A 15,022-nucleotide genomic window follows, 5' to 3' on the forward strand; every position below is an offset into this window, starting at 1 on the left:
TGCATGTAGCATTCCCTTTCTTATTTCTGTATCTTTGTATAGATGGCCCCTCCCCACCCACTCTTTTATTTGCTTGAAATTCCTTCATATTTACTGATTTGCACCTAAGCTGTATCCTGCTAGAAGAATCTAAGCTCCCTTAGGGTAAGAACCATTTTATTTTATAATTATTTATTCTTAGCTATTAGCAAAGTGGCACAGTGGATAAAGTACTGGGCTAGGGGTAATGAAGCCTAATCTTCCAGAGTTCAAGTCTGGCTTCCTAGCTGTGTGACTCTGGACAAGTCACGTTACCCTGTTTGCCTCAGTTTTCTCATCTGGAAAATGAGCTGGAAAAGGAAATGGTAAACCACTCCAGTACCTTTTCCAGAAAACCTGAAATGGAGAGATGAAGAGTCGGACAGAACTGAATAACAACTAGTAAGATGCCTTATACAAAGCAGCTAGGGGGTGCCCCACTGAAGTCATAGAGACCTGAGTTCAAATCCTGCCTCAGACACTTACTAGTTGTGTGATCCAGGGCAAATCATTTAGCCTCTAATTCCTTCATTTTCCTCACCTGTAAAATGAGAATCATAATGGCACCTACCTCCCAAGATTGTCATGAGGCTCTAATGTGATAATACTGGTAAAATACTTCTTAGCTCAGTGCCTGGCACATAGGAGGTGCTAAAAAAATGTTAGCTGCTATCATTATCATTATTACACAGTAAGTACCTAATAAAGGTTTACTGAATTTAAGACTATCATTACATCTATTTTAGTCTTCTTTTCAATTGGCTAAACAGCTCTGGCAACGTCACCTGAAGGAAGGCCCGATCCTTCCATGGCTTAAACCCCAGACCCTTGCTATTCTATTTCCTAATATGTAATGGCTTCAATTGAACAGTGAACTTCCCATGTGCTTGATGGTTGATTGGTACTTCCTTTCCTAAGTGTTCGGGAATAATTCCTTCAAGAAAAGATTTTAGAATTTTGCCAAGAATTGAAATCTGATTCAACTGGGGAGTGGGGAGGAGTGTGATGTGATTTCAACTTAAGAAAGAGAGGAACTGTATAAGATGTTTGGTCCTCACCTACACTGGCTTTCTTACTTAGAAGCCCACCACTATGGAGTGGAGGCACCCTCACCACAGCACCACATTTTTGCCATTAAATGGAAATAACTAAAATAGCAGAAGCAGGGATGGGACTTCACAGAAACTCTCCAATATACTAAAGTTCTAAAATTGCCTGTGAATTCTCAGATGAGTTGGCTGTGTTGTTATTGTTGTTCATCTGTGTCTGACTCTTTATGATCCCCTGGACCATATTGTCCATGGGCTTTTCTTGGCAAAGATATTGGAGTGGTTTGCTATTTCCTTCTCCCCTGAACTAAGGCAGAGGTTAACTGTCTTGCCCCAAATCACACAGCTAATAAGTGTTTTGAGGCTGGATTTACACTCTGTTCTTCCTGAGTCCAGCCCAGCTCTTTAGCGGCTGAGCCATCTAGCTACTTCCCGAGTTGGCTATATAGGTCAACTGAGGAAGTGTACCTCCATTGTTTCGGTTCCCTAATTCTAGGCAGTTCATTCTTCTATTGTGAGTACAGGTAATACACATCCATAATACTATTTCTTCCTCAATCTTTATCCCTTTTCTAATTAGTACTATTCCATGTCAGAACCACTAAGGTAGGCCTAAGGTAAGGTAAGGTACCACTCTCTATGGTGTCTTTGGGAGCCCCTGTCCTTATTCTCTAAAAACTCCCTTTATCTTCCAACCATTCAAACTACATTTCCTATGATGCTTTGCAAGAACGGAAGTGACATAAGTCAATATATGATTAGCCTGGCAGAATGTTAAGGATAAGGAGGAGGAAAAACTGGAGGCAGGAAGAGCTGTTATGGGTGATTACACTCTCCCAGAAGCGAGGTCATGACAGCTTGAAGTTGAAGTAGATTTAGTTTCCATTCTTAAAGAGTTCAAAAGTCTCTCATTCTCTCTTCTATCCCTGTGAATAATATGGTTTTCAAACTCCATTCTAAGATTTCAAACAATAAACTAAGAGTATGACCTGGGGCCTGGGGAATTCCTGTTCACTTTCACCTCAGATACTAATCCCTGCTTTCTGGAGTTTTGTATTATAATCCTTCCATGCAAAGGGGACTGGGAAATGCGTGCCTAAGGCCCCAGTGTTCTGTTAAAGCTATATTTCCTACAAGAAGTAGGCGTACATACTTTGTATAATGGGACAGGATTTTCCCCACACAGAGGGAATGGCAGGTATACCACCTGGCACAATACCGTCAGTTTTTACTGACCTTATGCTTTCATTATGCTCCAGGATTGTATCTGACCACTGACTTTCTGAAGAGATTCCCCCCAAGACCATCTTGCTCATGTCTAAGAAAACTGCAACACAATTGAACTAAGATATACATTCTCAGTGTGAGGAAAAGCTGGATTTCCAGTCTTCACATGTCTCTGGTTTCCATGGGCTTTTAACTGAGCAGTTAAAACCAAGCAAAAAAAACCTTCCCCTGGACTCAAAATGGCCACACAAGGAGGGCAGGTACCAGGGAGCTCTTATGGAAGCCCACTTTGGGGCATTTTCTTCAATCCATTTTTCAGTATGAGCTGGGAGCATGTGAGGCAGCATTTAAGAACTAGGCCATAGAGTTTCTTTCCTAAGCTTCATCTGCAATGCCATTTCATTCTTAATTGCAGAGTTAAACCCTACTGCTTTCTCCACACCATGGCCCAGTTGGCTTTCCCAGACTCTGCCAAGAGCCTGCAGCTCTGTGTTAGCAAAACTTTCAGGCTGGTTTATTTTATTAGAAGTAGAGTCAAGCAGTGAGCTGAATGTGCATGTAAAGACACTGTGTCAAAGTAGTTAAACCAGAGTTGACAAAGTAAGAAAAGTTTTCCAACCCAGAAAATCTGAAAAGGAAAGGAAAATGTCTCCTGTTATCACTGGCTTTATATGGTGAGTCAATCTGAGCTGTCTGGCCATGCCAACGACAATCTAAGCCAAAGGCTAGTTTAGAGACCCTTCGTGGAAACTCAGGAAGGAGGCAAGGCCACAGTCCAGGCATGGTTTCCTTCTTTAGCCACCTCCCATATCTGATGTGCTCTAGAAGCCAAGACAGCTTGAAGCACAAGTATAATTACACCCTAGTGCTGATCTGAATGTTCACTGGAACCAATGGATGCTCTCGGACCACAGAAAGTTCCAGGAGTCGGACAGACAACAGGGCAACAATACTGAAGCTAAAGTCTGGTCTAGGCCTGATCTGGCTAATGGTCTCAGGTGAGAGCATCTCAGGAAGGACAAACCTTAGAGATAAAAGACTAGAACTGCCCAGTTTGTGAGTTTATTCCTTGATTGTTTAAAGACTAATACAGGCTTAATCCTGTCCAAATCTCCCAAAGCAAGCTGGGTCCCTGGGAACAAAGCTAGACTAGACATGCATGCTGGAGATGCTTACGGCCAGCTGGTTCACATGTACTTCCAAGCTCTTTTGTGAGATAGCTCTAATCTTCCATGGGATCCTAAGGGACTATCTTAATTATTCTAACAACTTGCACCTCTTTAAGTGCTTTGAAGTTTCTATTGTAGTTCAGAAAATTCTATGGCCTTTCTGGCTGGCTGTCCAAAAGTCTGCCCATTCCCTTAGCTATACCCTCTCCTGCCTGGTAGGATTTGAACCCTGGTCTCCTGATAAGTCTGGCACTCTATCTGCTAGCCCAGGCTGACTCTCTCACTAGGTGGGGCCTAACAAATACTTTTCAGTGAATGCCTTCAGAATGGAGCTTGAAGTCAGACTATGCCAACACACTTAGTGAGACTTCCCTTCCAAGACCTGCTCAGTCTTAAGGCTGCCCACTTCTAATTAGTGCCAGTCAATGCTTCTGTCCTGCAGGCTCACAGATGTCTCTGGCACCAGAATGACTTCCCTGTTCCACAATGAGCAGAACTGGAAAATTCCAGCCACCACATCACCTCAACTGACTATATTAGCTCGCCCTTGTAGTGCTCAATTTTCTAAAATGGCTAATTAAAAAAAAACCAATACACTTCACTGGGACATGCACTTAGAAGAGCAAAGGAGATTCCTTTCTGTTCTGTGCAGTACTACAACCATATTGGCAAGGTTTTCTAAGTCTTTAGTGGAACAGACCTTTTAGTCAAACGAAAGCTTAAGGAGAAAAAAAATCCTACCTGCTGAGAAGTGGATTTTGTGGGAAAGGAAAGAAGAGGTCCATGGTTTGAGGAAAGGAATAGTAATTGATTGTGAAGTGGCTGGGGATGCGTTCCGAGAGGACACTTACCTGGAGTTTCAACAGTGTCCTGCTTTTTGGCTGTTCCCTTTGTGTTAATTTCACAACTAATGTGATAAAAAGTGAAAAGCAAGTGATGTTTTTGATGAAGGTGAATGGGAAGTTCAATTTTCACCTGAAAAGACACAGTAGTTACACATGGCATTTAATTTTCGACTCTTCCATTATCCAAATCTGTGCTGAATTATTTGCATTTGGCTTTTATCATGCTTTTCAGAAAACACTCTCTGCACAGGGGCCCAGCTGGCCAATCACAGAGTGTTTCTCGACTTCCCAGCCTATTTCACTTTGGCAATGCTGCACCCTCAGGCTACGGGGGCTCACGGTAAGACTTCTGCTCTGATGCTCCTGTGCCTTCTATTGTGCTAGCTTGACAGACCCCTCAAACACTGGGCAAAAAATATACGGCTAGCACTCCTCCTCATGCTGCCAGATAGAAGGACATTTGTGAAATCAAATCTGTTAAAATAATATCCACTCCAAGTCACTTGAATAAAGCAGGAAAGAGGCCACTTTTTGCTAATGTCTTCTGTCTCATCATAAACGGGCAAATTTTTAAAAAATCTGCTCATCTTTACCAAAAAAAAGTTTCAAAAATCACTATAATAATAATAACCCACAAAATATAGCACTTAAAGGTCTTCAAAAAGAACTTTTCACTTGAGTAAGTAGATGAAAACACATTATTAACACACTATTGTATAGTGAACATAACCATAGTTCTTGTCTGCCAGGCCCTCAAAGCCTTTTATAATCATGACTTCATTCACATCTGAAATAACCTCTCTAAGAAATATTCTCATCTTCACAAAGCATGGAATACAGTTTGAAAGATAATAGCTTTCTTCCTCTCTTTCTCTCCCCACTTTCTTTCTCTCTTCTCCTTTCTCCTCTTTCCCTATTCTTTACCTCCCCCTTCCCATCTCACTATCCCCCCCTTATCTTTCTCTCTCTCTGTCTCTGCCTCTCCCTCTCCTCCCTCCCTCCCTCTCTCTCTCTCCCCCCCCTCTCCCTCTCTCTTTTCCTCCCTCTTCCCTGTATTTATCAAACAGCTGGAAACCTGTTCCAGCCATTGGAAAAGCAAAATTCCTCTGAAGCACTGGAGGGGAGGGGAGAGGAGCTGCCTGGAAATCTTGTCTCTGACACATAGTAGTTCTAAAACCACAGGCAAGCTGTGAAACTTCTCAGAATACCTCTCAGTTTCCCTCTCTGTAAAATGAAAGCTGAGAACTTTCAAGGTCCCCTCCAGCTCCAAGTCTTATTATATTATGAAAGCTAATTACTATATCATCAATTTGTATGAAATGTTCTTTAGTCATTAAGGGAAATCCCTCTTATGTACATGGGCCCAGGACACAAGGTTGAAATGCACCGTTCTGCTCTCTTCCATCCCCAGGTCATGTTCTCAGGAAGGGAAAGGCAGTGGAGTAACATTTCTTAGGGAGCCATCTGAACTCTTTGGTCATAATGAATTTCCTCTAAATTTAGGTCCATTGTGTTGCAACACTTACCGCACTGATCTGTTATATAGATGGGCCTTCTATATGTAGAGATAGGTTCAGGTGTGTATTGTCACAGCCTGTGACAATAGTATGGGGTGCTCGCACAAATCCTTCCAGGAACCTGGACCAGGGTCTGAGAGGTGAAGGGGGCATTGTGGTCTGGGGCTGGGCAAGTTTGGAAGAAGCCAGCCAGCTAGTGAGTAATTACTGACAAAGCTGGCACCAGAGCCCCAGGCAGTCAGAAGCCCAGGATTCAAAGAACTCAAGAGATTCTAGGAGGAAGGCAGGGGAAGATCTTGAGCCCAGAGAAGACAGATATATATAGTAGTTGGGAAGAGAATGAAGCAAACACACCGTTAAGAAATAGACAAAGAATACCACAAAACCGCCACCATTCGGAGACAAATGGAATGGATACTCAGAAAGGAAGAAATGCAGGGAGGAGGCTGCAGAGTCTCCGTTTTTTCAATTTGGTAAGACACTGCAGCACAGAAAATGGTATGAATGCTAATGGCTTAACAGTGTTAATGTACCTCCTTCAGAATGAAACTTAGTGGCATGAATGACTTCTAAATGGAAAGGGATTTGGCACCTTTGAGCCATGGGACCTTAGAGACTGCTTCATCCAACCTCCTCCTCTTTTACAGGTAAGGAAATCAAGGCCAAAGAAGAGAGGGCCTTGCCCAAAGCTACCCAGCTATTCAGTCCCAGATAATGCAGCCTCCTAGTTGAATGACCGCTTCCCCTCCTTATTCTTTTGTATCAGGCCTAGAGATTGGCCTCAATTTGCCAGCCTAATCTCGGTGGTTATTGCCAACTAACAAGATTGCCTACCCTGTACCACTTTCACTTCCATAGATAACACCTTAGCATCAGTGCCCAGCCTACCTGGTGGAAGAAGACAACATTCTTACCTCATCGTAGAACTCTGGATTTTGGTTGTGATGAGAAACGATAGCAAAAGCGTTTGTGACAAAAAGAGATCCGGCAGGTTTGCCATAAATGCACTGCAAAAGAGAGACACAGTCATTGCCCTCATTCCCTGTGTGATGAAAGGCTCTGGGGGACACAGGGACAAAGTAGTTCATCAAACACCCCTCTCGGTCAGGAAAGTGAAGCTCAGGAAACACACAGCCAAGCCAGGCCAAATCACTCCTGGTGCTCCAAAAAGTTAGTGAACTTGGATGGGTGAAAGATTTCCAGTTCACTGGATAACTGAGTGATGAGAAGCCTGGGGCCAACCAACAAAAAGAATTGTGAACCAGGTCACAAGCAGCCTCTATCTACCTCTTAGTAGCTGATGGGAAAATATTCTGAATATTAGCTACATCCAACTTGCTTTAAGAAAAGTCAAAATAAAGTGTTCCTCTTGGGGATTAGTTAGTGAATCCAGGGCCTGACCAGAGAAACAGCCAGTCTACAAGTCTGGACTCAAAGAAGCTTCCCAACATCCGAGCCAGGGATTTCATTTCTCCTTCCTTGTGAGCCATCTACCATAAAGGCCTGGCTTTCTATTTCTCTGCATCTGTGGGACATTCTGGCTTCATTTCCAGTATGAGTCCTTTATTTGCCTAGGCCTAATACACGGGTGTTCCTCTAATGTTTGCCTCACTTCTCAAACGTCTGATGAAGTCAATGGCCTGGACCTTGTAGATGGCAGTCATTTCTGGGTATGTTGCCACTGCCTATCCTCATCCTTGTTAGACTCACTTTTTTACTTCATGACAGACTATATATACATCTGTATTCTTCTATGCTGCCACAGAGAAACTGCAACGATCGAGATCACTGAGCATATACTCCAAAGCCCAGGAGTAACTTAAGAGTGAGATTCCACAGGATGGGGAGGGGAACTAGTCAGAGAACACAGATTTAGAGCTGGAAAGAACTTTGGAGGCCACCTAGTCTAACCCACTTGTTTTCCACTGGGGCAATTGAGACCCAGAGAAAGTAAGTGCTTTGCCCAATCGCTTAGTCACACAGGATAGTGACAGAAATAGGATTTGAACCCAGGCCCTCTGATTCCAAAGGCCCCACTGCACTCAATTTCCACTAAAAGGAAAAACAGAGAAAAGGACTTAATTCAAAGGACTGACCGTGTTTGAAATTTAGGGCTTTAGATAAAAAGAATTTTTTTTCTAAAGTTAAGGGCTACTCAGCATGAAAAGGAAACTGTGAGGAGAAACTCCAGACTTCCCTTCCCCTTTAGGTCTTGGTAATAAAATCTGATTCAAGGAGTCTGAGAAAACATTACATGATGGTTAAATGCATTAATGCTATGACAGAGAGTTCCCCAATAGTGGAGAAGTCTGGCAGTACCAGCAGCCCCATGTGTGGCCAGATCTGATAACAACCTGCCTTGGTTTTGGAGGGAACAATGATCCCAGAATTCAGGCATCAATAGATGAGGCACAGAAGGCAAAGCACACTGTGGATCAAGGCAGGCACACTTGGCTTCTGCCTGCTCCAGGCCTGGTCAGGTCACAAGTCCCCTGGTGATTATATATTCTAGCTGGTCATAAGACAAATGACCTTGTGCCTGGGCATAAAACAGCATTGCAAAAGCAGAATGAGGCAAATCCAAAAAACTAGAGAGATGAGAATCTCATCCAACTTCAAGCCCAAGCTGGTTGGTCCCTAATAATCCCCAAATTCCTCCATGCAGGGAACAAGTCAAAGGAGAATCTAGATAGCTTTACTTGTTTTTCTCTGAATTATCCTCCCCATGGCATATAACCCCAGGGAATGCTTACTATTGATCTCCTGGAGTGTAAAGGCCCCATTTCTAATAGAAATATATAAATTGCTAACAAATCGACGCACCTTCAGAGCACTAGCATCACTCTCATCGGAATCCCGGAATTCTACACAGACAGCAATATTCCTTGCCTAGGAAATAAGCCATTATTATTCAGAAATGTTATTCATTTTTCAGAAATGTGGCTGAGGGCTTAAACAGAAACTTTACATGTCTAAATGAAACTAATAACTACTCACTTTTGCAAATGTCTTCTGGCTATCATACTTTAAGTGCAGAGGATATACATAAAGGTGATTTTTGTAAACTGTAAAAGGATAACAATATTTTGCCACTTCAGGAACAAACTCTTCAACTTCCACAGCGAGATTCTGAGAATTCTTCAAAAAAGGCTTCACAGGCACATAGGAGGCAGTGACACAATCTAAGAGAGAAAACAGAGCCAGGTAAGGGCTGCACATGATGCCACTGCCACCCGCCTTCAAACAATGTGGCATTTCCTAAACAAATGGCCTATAAACACATTAAACTCTTCAAATATCTACTCAAAAGGTTGAACTTTAAGTGATTACCTGAACATAAAAAAAATGAAAGCAACTGCTACAGAAACGCAAGAGGCCAAGGGAAATGAGGGTGGTATTGGTCTAGGCCTGATCACTCCCTATTTCTCAACACTGACAATGGACAGTAACTGACTACAACACAAATGGCCACTTCCATGTTCGACTGTGTGAAGAAATCTACTCCTTATTTCCCTGTGGCTGCAATTTCGTTTTCACTGCATTTTTTTTACTAGTAGCAGCAAAATAAGAGTATCTTTACATCGACAGTGAGCTATGGTAAGTAACTCAAAAACGTAAATGGGTCCAAGTGTAATTTTTCACCTGTGAAACAATGGAAAGCTTCTGAAATGTCTTTCTTAAGATGTGCGACCAATAACAAAATGCCTAATCCAGATAAGAAATTACACAGAATTACAGGAAACTTTAGAAATACAAGTTACCAAAAGAAGCAACCACTATATCACAGAAAAATTCCTTGTGCCCTGGGATGGAGACTGAGGAGAGTAGAAACGGAGTTGAACAGTGGCAACAAAGACAAGCTTTGGAGAATTGACTCTTTCCTCTTTTCCATCCCTCTGGAGGTGGCAACCACACACAACTGCATAAGCCTTGGAGCTTTGAGTTCAAGAGCAGCCTAACTATTCTATCACACAATCTTTGGACTTCACGTATTAAAAGAAGATCCAGTTAACTCAACTGTGCTGGAACACAGAGCATTATAATTGGCAGGGATCTCGAGGATCTAGCCCAACATTCCCAACCTTACAAAGGAATCGACTAGGCCAGAAAGGCAATAGACTTGCCCCAAACCAAAGGGCCTTTTTTTAGTTCCTAGAGAGCTTGTGTCCAATTTCCATTGTTTTGGGAAAGTTTGGCTGTGTTTGCTTGTTTGTCACTTCTGTGCTCTGCTGTTTTTTCTCCACAGAAGTTATGCAGTGTCAAAGGCTTTTGCTGTTGCATCTTATTCTTTTGGTACTCGGGCATTGTACTTCCTGAGGGTTGGTAGCTGTGTGTTTTTTATCTCTGTACTCTCTTGGCTTCCCAGCCAGAAGTCTGAATGAGAAGGGCAGGCAGCTCTCAGTGTAGTGAGACACAAAATGTTTTGCCCTGAAGGCTATTTTTCCAGTCTCCAAGACATCTGCTGGGGCTCTCTTAGCTCCCACCCGCTCATGCTCCTCAGCCTCGGGTCCCAAGTCTTGCTGCCAAAGCCTTGTACTGCTCTCTGGGGTAAGTCTGTGGTGCTTTCAGCCTGCCCCGAGAATTTAGAGATTGTCCCAGCCCTCGCACTGACTCTGGCTCTGGCTCTGGCACCCTAAGTGGTATGGGGGAGGGGTGATCCGCTTGCGCTTTGGTAGGTGTAATTTTACCCACTTATAGCGTGGAAATGCCCAAACTCTGCCTACTTCAAGGTTGTGCCCCTTGGCAGAGCCTCTTCACTCCTCTGATTTTGATTTTTGTCCTTCTGAAATGCTTTATATCAGTTGGTTGGAGGAGAGGAAGCCCCTTCCTTCTACTCTGCCACCATCTTGGCCTGGAAGTCTCAAAAGGCCTTTTTTTTTATATAGCACCATTATATTAAAGTGCACAGTGAAAAGAGTATGGCAAGCACGATGGTGCAAAAAGGTTAGTTTTGATATCACATATGAGAATTCTTACTTGAGAAATCTGGTGGTACACATTCTATTACAATGTTTAACTGGCCAGGAATGATCTGTAACTTGGTCTTCTCTGGCCTGGGAATAAAGGAAACATATGTTAGTCTTCAAGTTGTGAATATGGAACATATGAGCAATATTATTCTTAATCTTGAGAAGAAGATATAATATTCCCCAAATATTACTCAAATTTATTTTAAAATAAAATTACAACTCATATACTTTAGTAAGCCAGCCAACTTACTTCTTGTATTCGGACAGCAACTTGAGAATATCTTCACTAGAGAGCTTGCTGCTGTCTTGTTTATAGAAAGGGGAAAATCTCCCTTCTAGATCCAGAGAGCCTTGAGTATCTTTGAAAACTGGCCTTAAAGAACAACAAAAGGGTTTTTCAGTATCCTAAGATATGTATAAGTCAAACTGAAATTAAGAATTACTTCTCTAAATTCAGTCTTCAAGGAATCCTTACATATTGAGTGTCCAGGAAATACTCTGATAAAATTGTCTCCAATACCGTTGTAACTGGAAATATGATTTCCAATGGGAAAGTCACTGAATATTAATGATGATGGTAGTTGAATAACATAATAATGAGTTAATATTTATACAGAACTTTAAGATTTGCAAAGCCCTTTACATGCTATCTCATTTTTTCCCTCAAAACAACCTTATGAGGTTATCCCCATTTTACAGATGGGGAAACTGGGGCAAACAAAGGCTAAGTGAGGCTTGGCCAGGATCACACAACTAGTAAGTGGTTGAGGTAGGGTTTGAATTCAGATCTTCTTGTTTCCAAAGTTTTAACATTCTATCTACTATAATACCTAGCTGCCCTTGAAGGTCTGGTCAGAACTGAAATACTATGAATACCTTTCTAGAGGCTTCCTTTGGTTTTTAAATAATAATCCCAGTCACATTTCTTTCAGGTTTGGACCAGTTCTTTAGCAAGACTTTCAGCTGCTTCTGATAAGCAAAGCAACTTGTGGGGAGATGGAGCACATATATATGGCAAAAAAAGAAGCCGCATACCCCATGACAAACTAGGGGGTGGGAGATGGGAAGAGAATGGGGTTATGAGAAGAAATGCAAAAGTCGCATAATTTTTTTTAAAAAATTGTTTTTAGCTTGAGAAGCTTTTCAAGTGTTTTGTTACCCTCTCCAATAGAGAGGAATCCGAAGCCATATTTGTGAATCTGCAGTCAGAAACTTTTTGGGAGAACATTGTACAACATGACTCCTGCTTCCAAGCACTACCTTGACTCTCACCCATGGCTAAAAGGTTGCCAACAGAAGCCTCCCTCTCTGCCACCTCCACCTAAAAATAAGAACACCGAGAGCTTCCATCAACTAGTGAGCTCTATAATTTGAGATCCATCAGTGAAAGGGCTGAGTTTAAATAATGAAAGGAAAGAAAGTTCATTTCCTCAGCTTCTCCTCCAGTCTCTGTTCCACCCAGTACCCCAACTTTGCCAGAATTAATTGAGTTTTTTATAATATGCTGACCTTTCCTTACATGAATCAGGGAATTGGACAGCCTGTATCAATGGGTAAGCTGGGAGCTGCGTTAGGCCCCATACTCTGCAAGGGGCTAAGGAAGAAATGCACCTAAGCCATCATTTCTCAGAGCCTTTCAACAAAGCCAGTCACCTGAGCTACATATGCGTGGCTCTTGTACTCAGTGTCCCTTCCTAAATCCATGACACCATCCCTTAATTAGGCATGCAGATCAAATGAGCATATAATCTAGAATGATTCTGTGAAAGATACTCCCAGAATCAAGCCAGTTACATATAAAGTTATTAAGTATCTGAGACAGGCTTTGAACTCAGATTTTCCTGACAATAAGCCCAACACGCCTCTATCCACTGTGCCAGCTAGCTGCCAAGTAGAATGGAAGCTCCTTGAAGAGAGGAAGGAAGAAGCGTTTTTCATTTTGTCTTGGTATACCTAACACAGTGCTTTGCAAATAGTAGGTACTCAATAAACGCTTTCTGGATGGTATTTTCAAAAGTGTAAGTAGGAAAGATATAATTTCAATGTCATAAGATGAAGAGAGGCATCATGATATGGCAGGATGGAGAGCCTGCCTGGAAGTTCAAAAGACCCACTTCAGATACATACTACCGGGCAACGTTTTAAAAATATAAATTACAGACAAGCTGACATTCTGGATTCAGTTCGAGGAGTTCTCTACATCAATGAAATCAAAGGTCCAAAAAAAAGTAGAAGTGTCAATTAAAGGTAGCTAGGGGGTGCCACAGTGCATTCAGCCCTAGGTCTAGAATCAGAAAGAACAATTCAAATCTGGCCTCAGACCCTGCTTGTGTGATCCTGGGCAAGTACTGAATCTCTGTCTACCTCAGTTTCCTCAACTCGTAAATGGAAATAATAAGAACACAAATTTCCCATGGCTATTTTGAGGGTCAAATGAGATTTCTAACATGGTGCCTGTCATATTGTAGGCACCATATAAATGCTGATTCTTTTCCCTTCTAACCCAACCTTCAGTCAAAACAGGAACATTTACCAAATAAAGAATTGGAGGGTCCTTGGTAGAAAGCAAATCCTAAGAAAAAGAACTCTTAGGCCCCAAATTTCCTGTTGATGAAGAATAATAAAAATGTTCTACTGCACAACTTGGGAGTAAACTCAATTCAACAAGGAAAATATTCTGCTGCCCCCCCACTCCAAACTACATGCCTTATGCCCACTTTTGTATCTTCTACATAATAGGTGTTTCGTACATGTTTATCGGTTTGTAGGGAATCTCGGCATAAAGACAAAAAGGATATGAATTAAACATATACAGACCTAGCAGCCCAAGCAAAAGGCATCCGGTACCGTCCTAGCCTGTTGCACACCTGCCTGGCTGCCTTATGCACCTTCTGGGCAGTCTAAGGGAAGAGACAATGAAGAGTGATCGACTCAGAACATCTTTTCCAATGAAGCCATCAAATGGAGCCTACTATTGTCATTTCCTTTAGAAACCCATCCAAAGCCAAAGGACCCACTAGGAACTGATTCTCAAAGACCTTCCCAATCTTATTTTCAGCTATTTTCAGCTTGTTTCCTTTTTAAAAAATACTAATTCATCATCCAGGAATGGCCTGCACAAGATACAAATAACCTTAAGGAAAGGAGCCTATGAACAATCAGCAAGATAATTAGTCTTGCAGCAATAAGTGTTGAAGAGTTACACCTACAGGATAACATGAGAAGTAAAGAAGCTATGGAGCATTTGTCTAGCTCCCATCCCTGGCCCATTTCAATGGGGTGGAAGCTTTCTTTTCTGTTTTGCAGATCTTCCCTTCATGAATGAGTCACACATCCCTGTAGCACCTCCCAATTACTAAACTCTCTGAAGTAAATGAATTAAAATGTGGGAGGACCTGGATTTGAACTCTGCTATACTAAATACTGGGATGGCCTTGGGCAAGGCACAATCTGTCTCTCAGTTTCTTCAAATATGAAATGAGGGTGTTGGACTAGATTGCCTCCAATGTCGCATCCAGGTCTCTTAATCTTTTGATTTAAGAATCTGGAATAAAATGCCCCATTGACAACAGGAAAGCAACAGAAGAGTATTAGGCATTTAAAAGGCCTAAATTCCAGTTCTGCTCTTGTTAACAGCTAGCTGTCTCAGGACAAGGTACTAGGCCTCCCTGGGCCCCCTTTGGGTTAAAGGTTCTCTAAGGTATTTTCTAGAACTTGATATTCTCTAAATCCAAGAGATAACTGAGAGTAACTGTTTGAGGTAGAGGAATAGTACTTGTTAGTGAAGCTGGAATATCTAAAGTTCTCTCTCATTTCCAACATACACATGGAAAGCAATGTTAGCTTCCACTTAGGACAGAAAGAGAAGGGGAACGAGCAACTCCTTCCAGATGCTGTATATGTTTTACCTGTGCTAACAGAATAGATGGAACATTCAAAGAAAAGGATTATTTTTCTTTAGGACTTGTTGGAAATATTGGAAATATTTTAAAACTCAATAAGATGTAAAATCTCCTCCCGCCTGAATCTGCAATTCTCCCATTTCTACCTCTCCAATACCTTAACTGGATCAGAGGTCTTGATGTAGGGCTCAGCACAATGTGTAATGCTCCCCTGTAACACCTTCTCTATTCGGGCAACAAGATAAATTTCAACATGGGGATTAGTCACTGAGAAAATTCCCTGAAAAGGAAAAACAAAATTATTACAGTCAATAAATTAATATTT

At 41.9% G+C, this 15,022-nt stretch overlaps 1 protein-coding gene across 1 annotated transcript in view; it reads right to left on the bottom strand.

Moving 5' to 3' along the window:
- DOCK11 (dedicator of cytokinesis 11) overlaps positions 1-15,022 on the bottom strand; it is a 180,273-nt gene that overhangs the window by 116,450 nt on the left and 48,801 nt on the right. Inside the window, exons 14-21 of the mRNA XM_044682838.1 lie at positions 14,855-14,977; positions 13,613-13,695; positions 11,046-11,168; positions 10,803-10,879; positions 8,823-9,007; positions 8,649-8,714; positions 6,740-6,832; positions 4,315-4,438 (exon numbers count right to left, since the gene is read on the bottom strand). Of these exons, the coding sequence (XP_044538773.1) occupies positions 4,315-4,438; positions 6,740-6,832; positions 8,649-8,714; positions 8,823-9,007; positions 10,803-10,879; positions 11,046-11,168; positions 13,613-13,695; positions 14,855-14,977 (874 nt within the window). The remainder of the gene's footprint in view (positions 1-4,314; positions 4,439-6,739; positions 6,833-8,648; positions 8,715-8,822; positions 9,008-10,802; positions 10,880-11,045; positions 11,169-13,612; positions 13,696-14,854; positions 14,978-15,022) is intronic.

Source organism: Gracilinanus agilis, chromosome X, assembly GCF_016433145.1.
Source record: "Gracilinanus agilis isolate LMUSP501 chromosome X, AgileGrace, whole genome shotgun sequence".
Lineage (NCBI taxonomy): Eukaryota > Metazoa > Chordata > Mammalia > Didelphimorphia > Didelphidae > Gracilinanus > Gracilinanus agilis.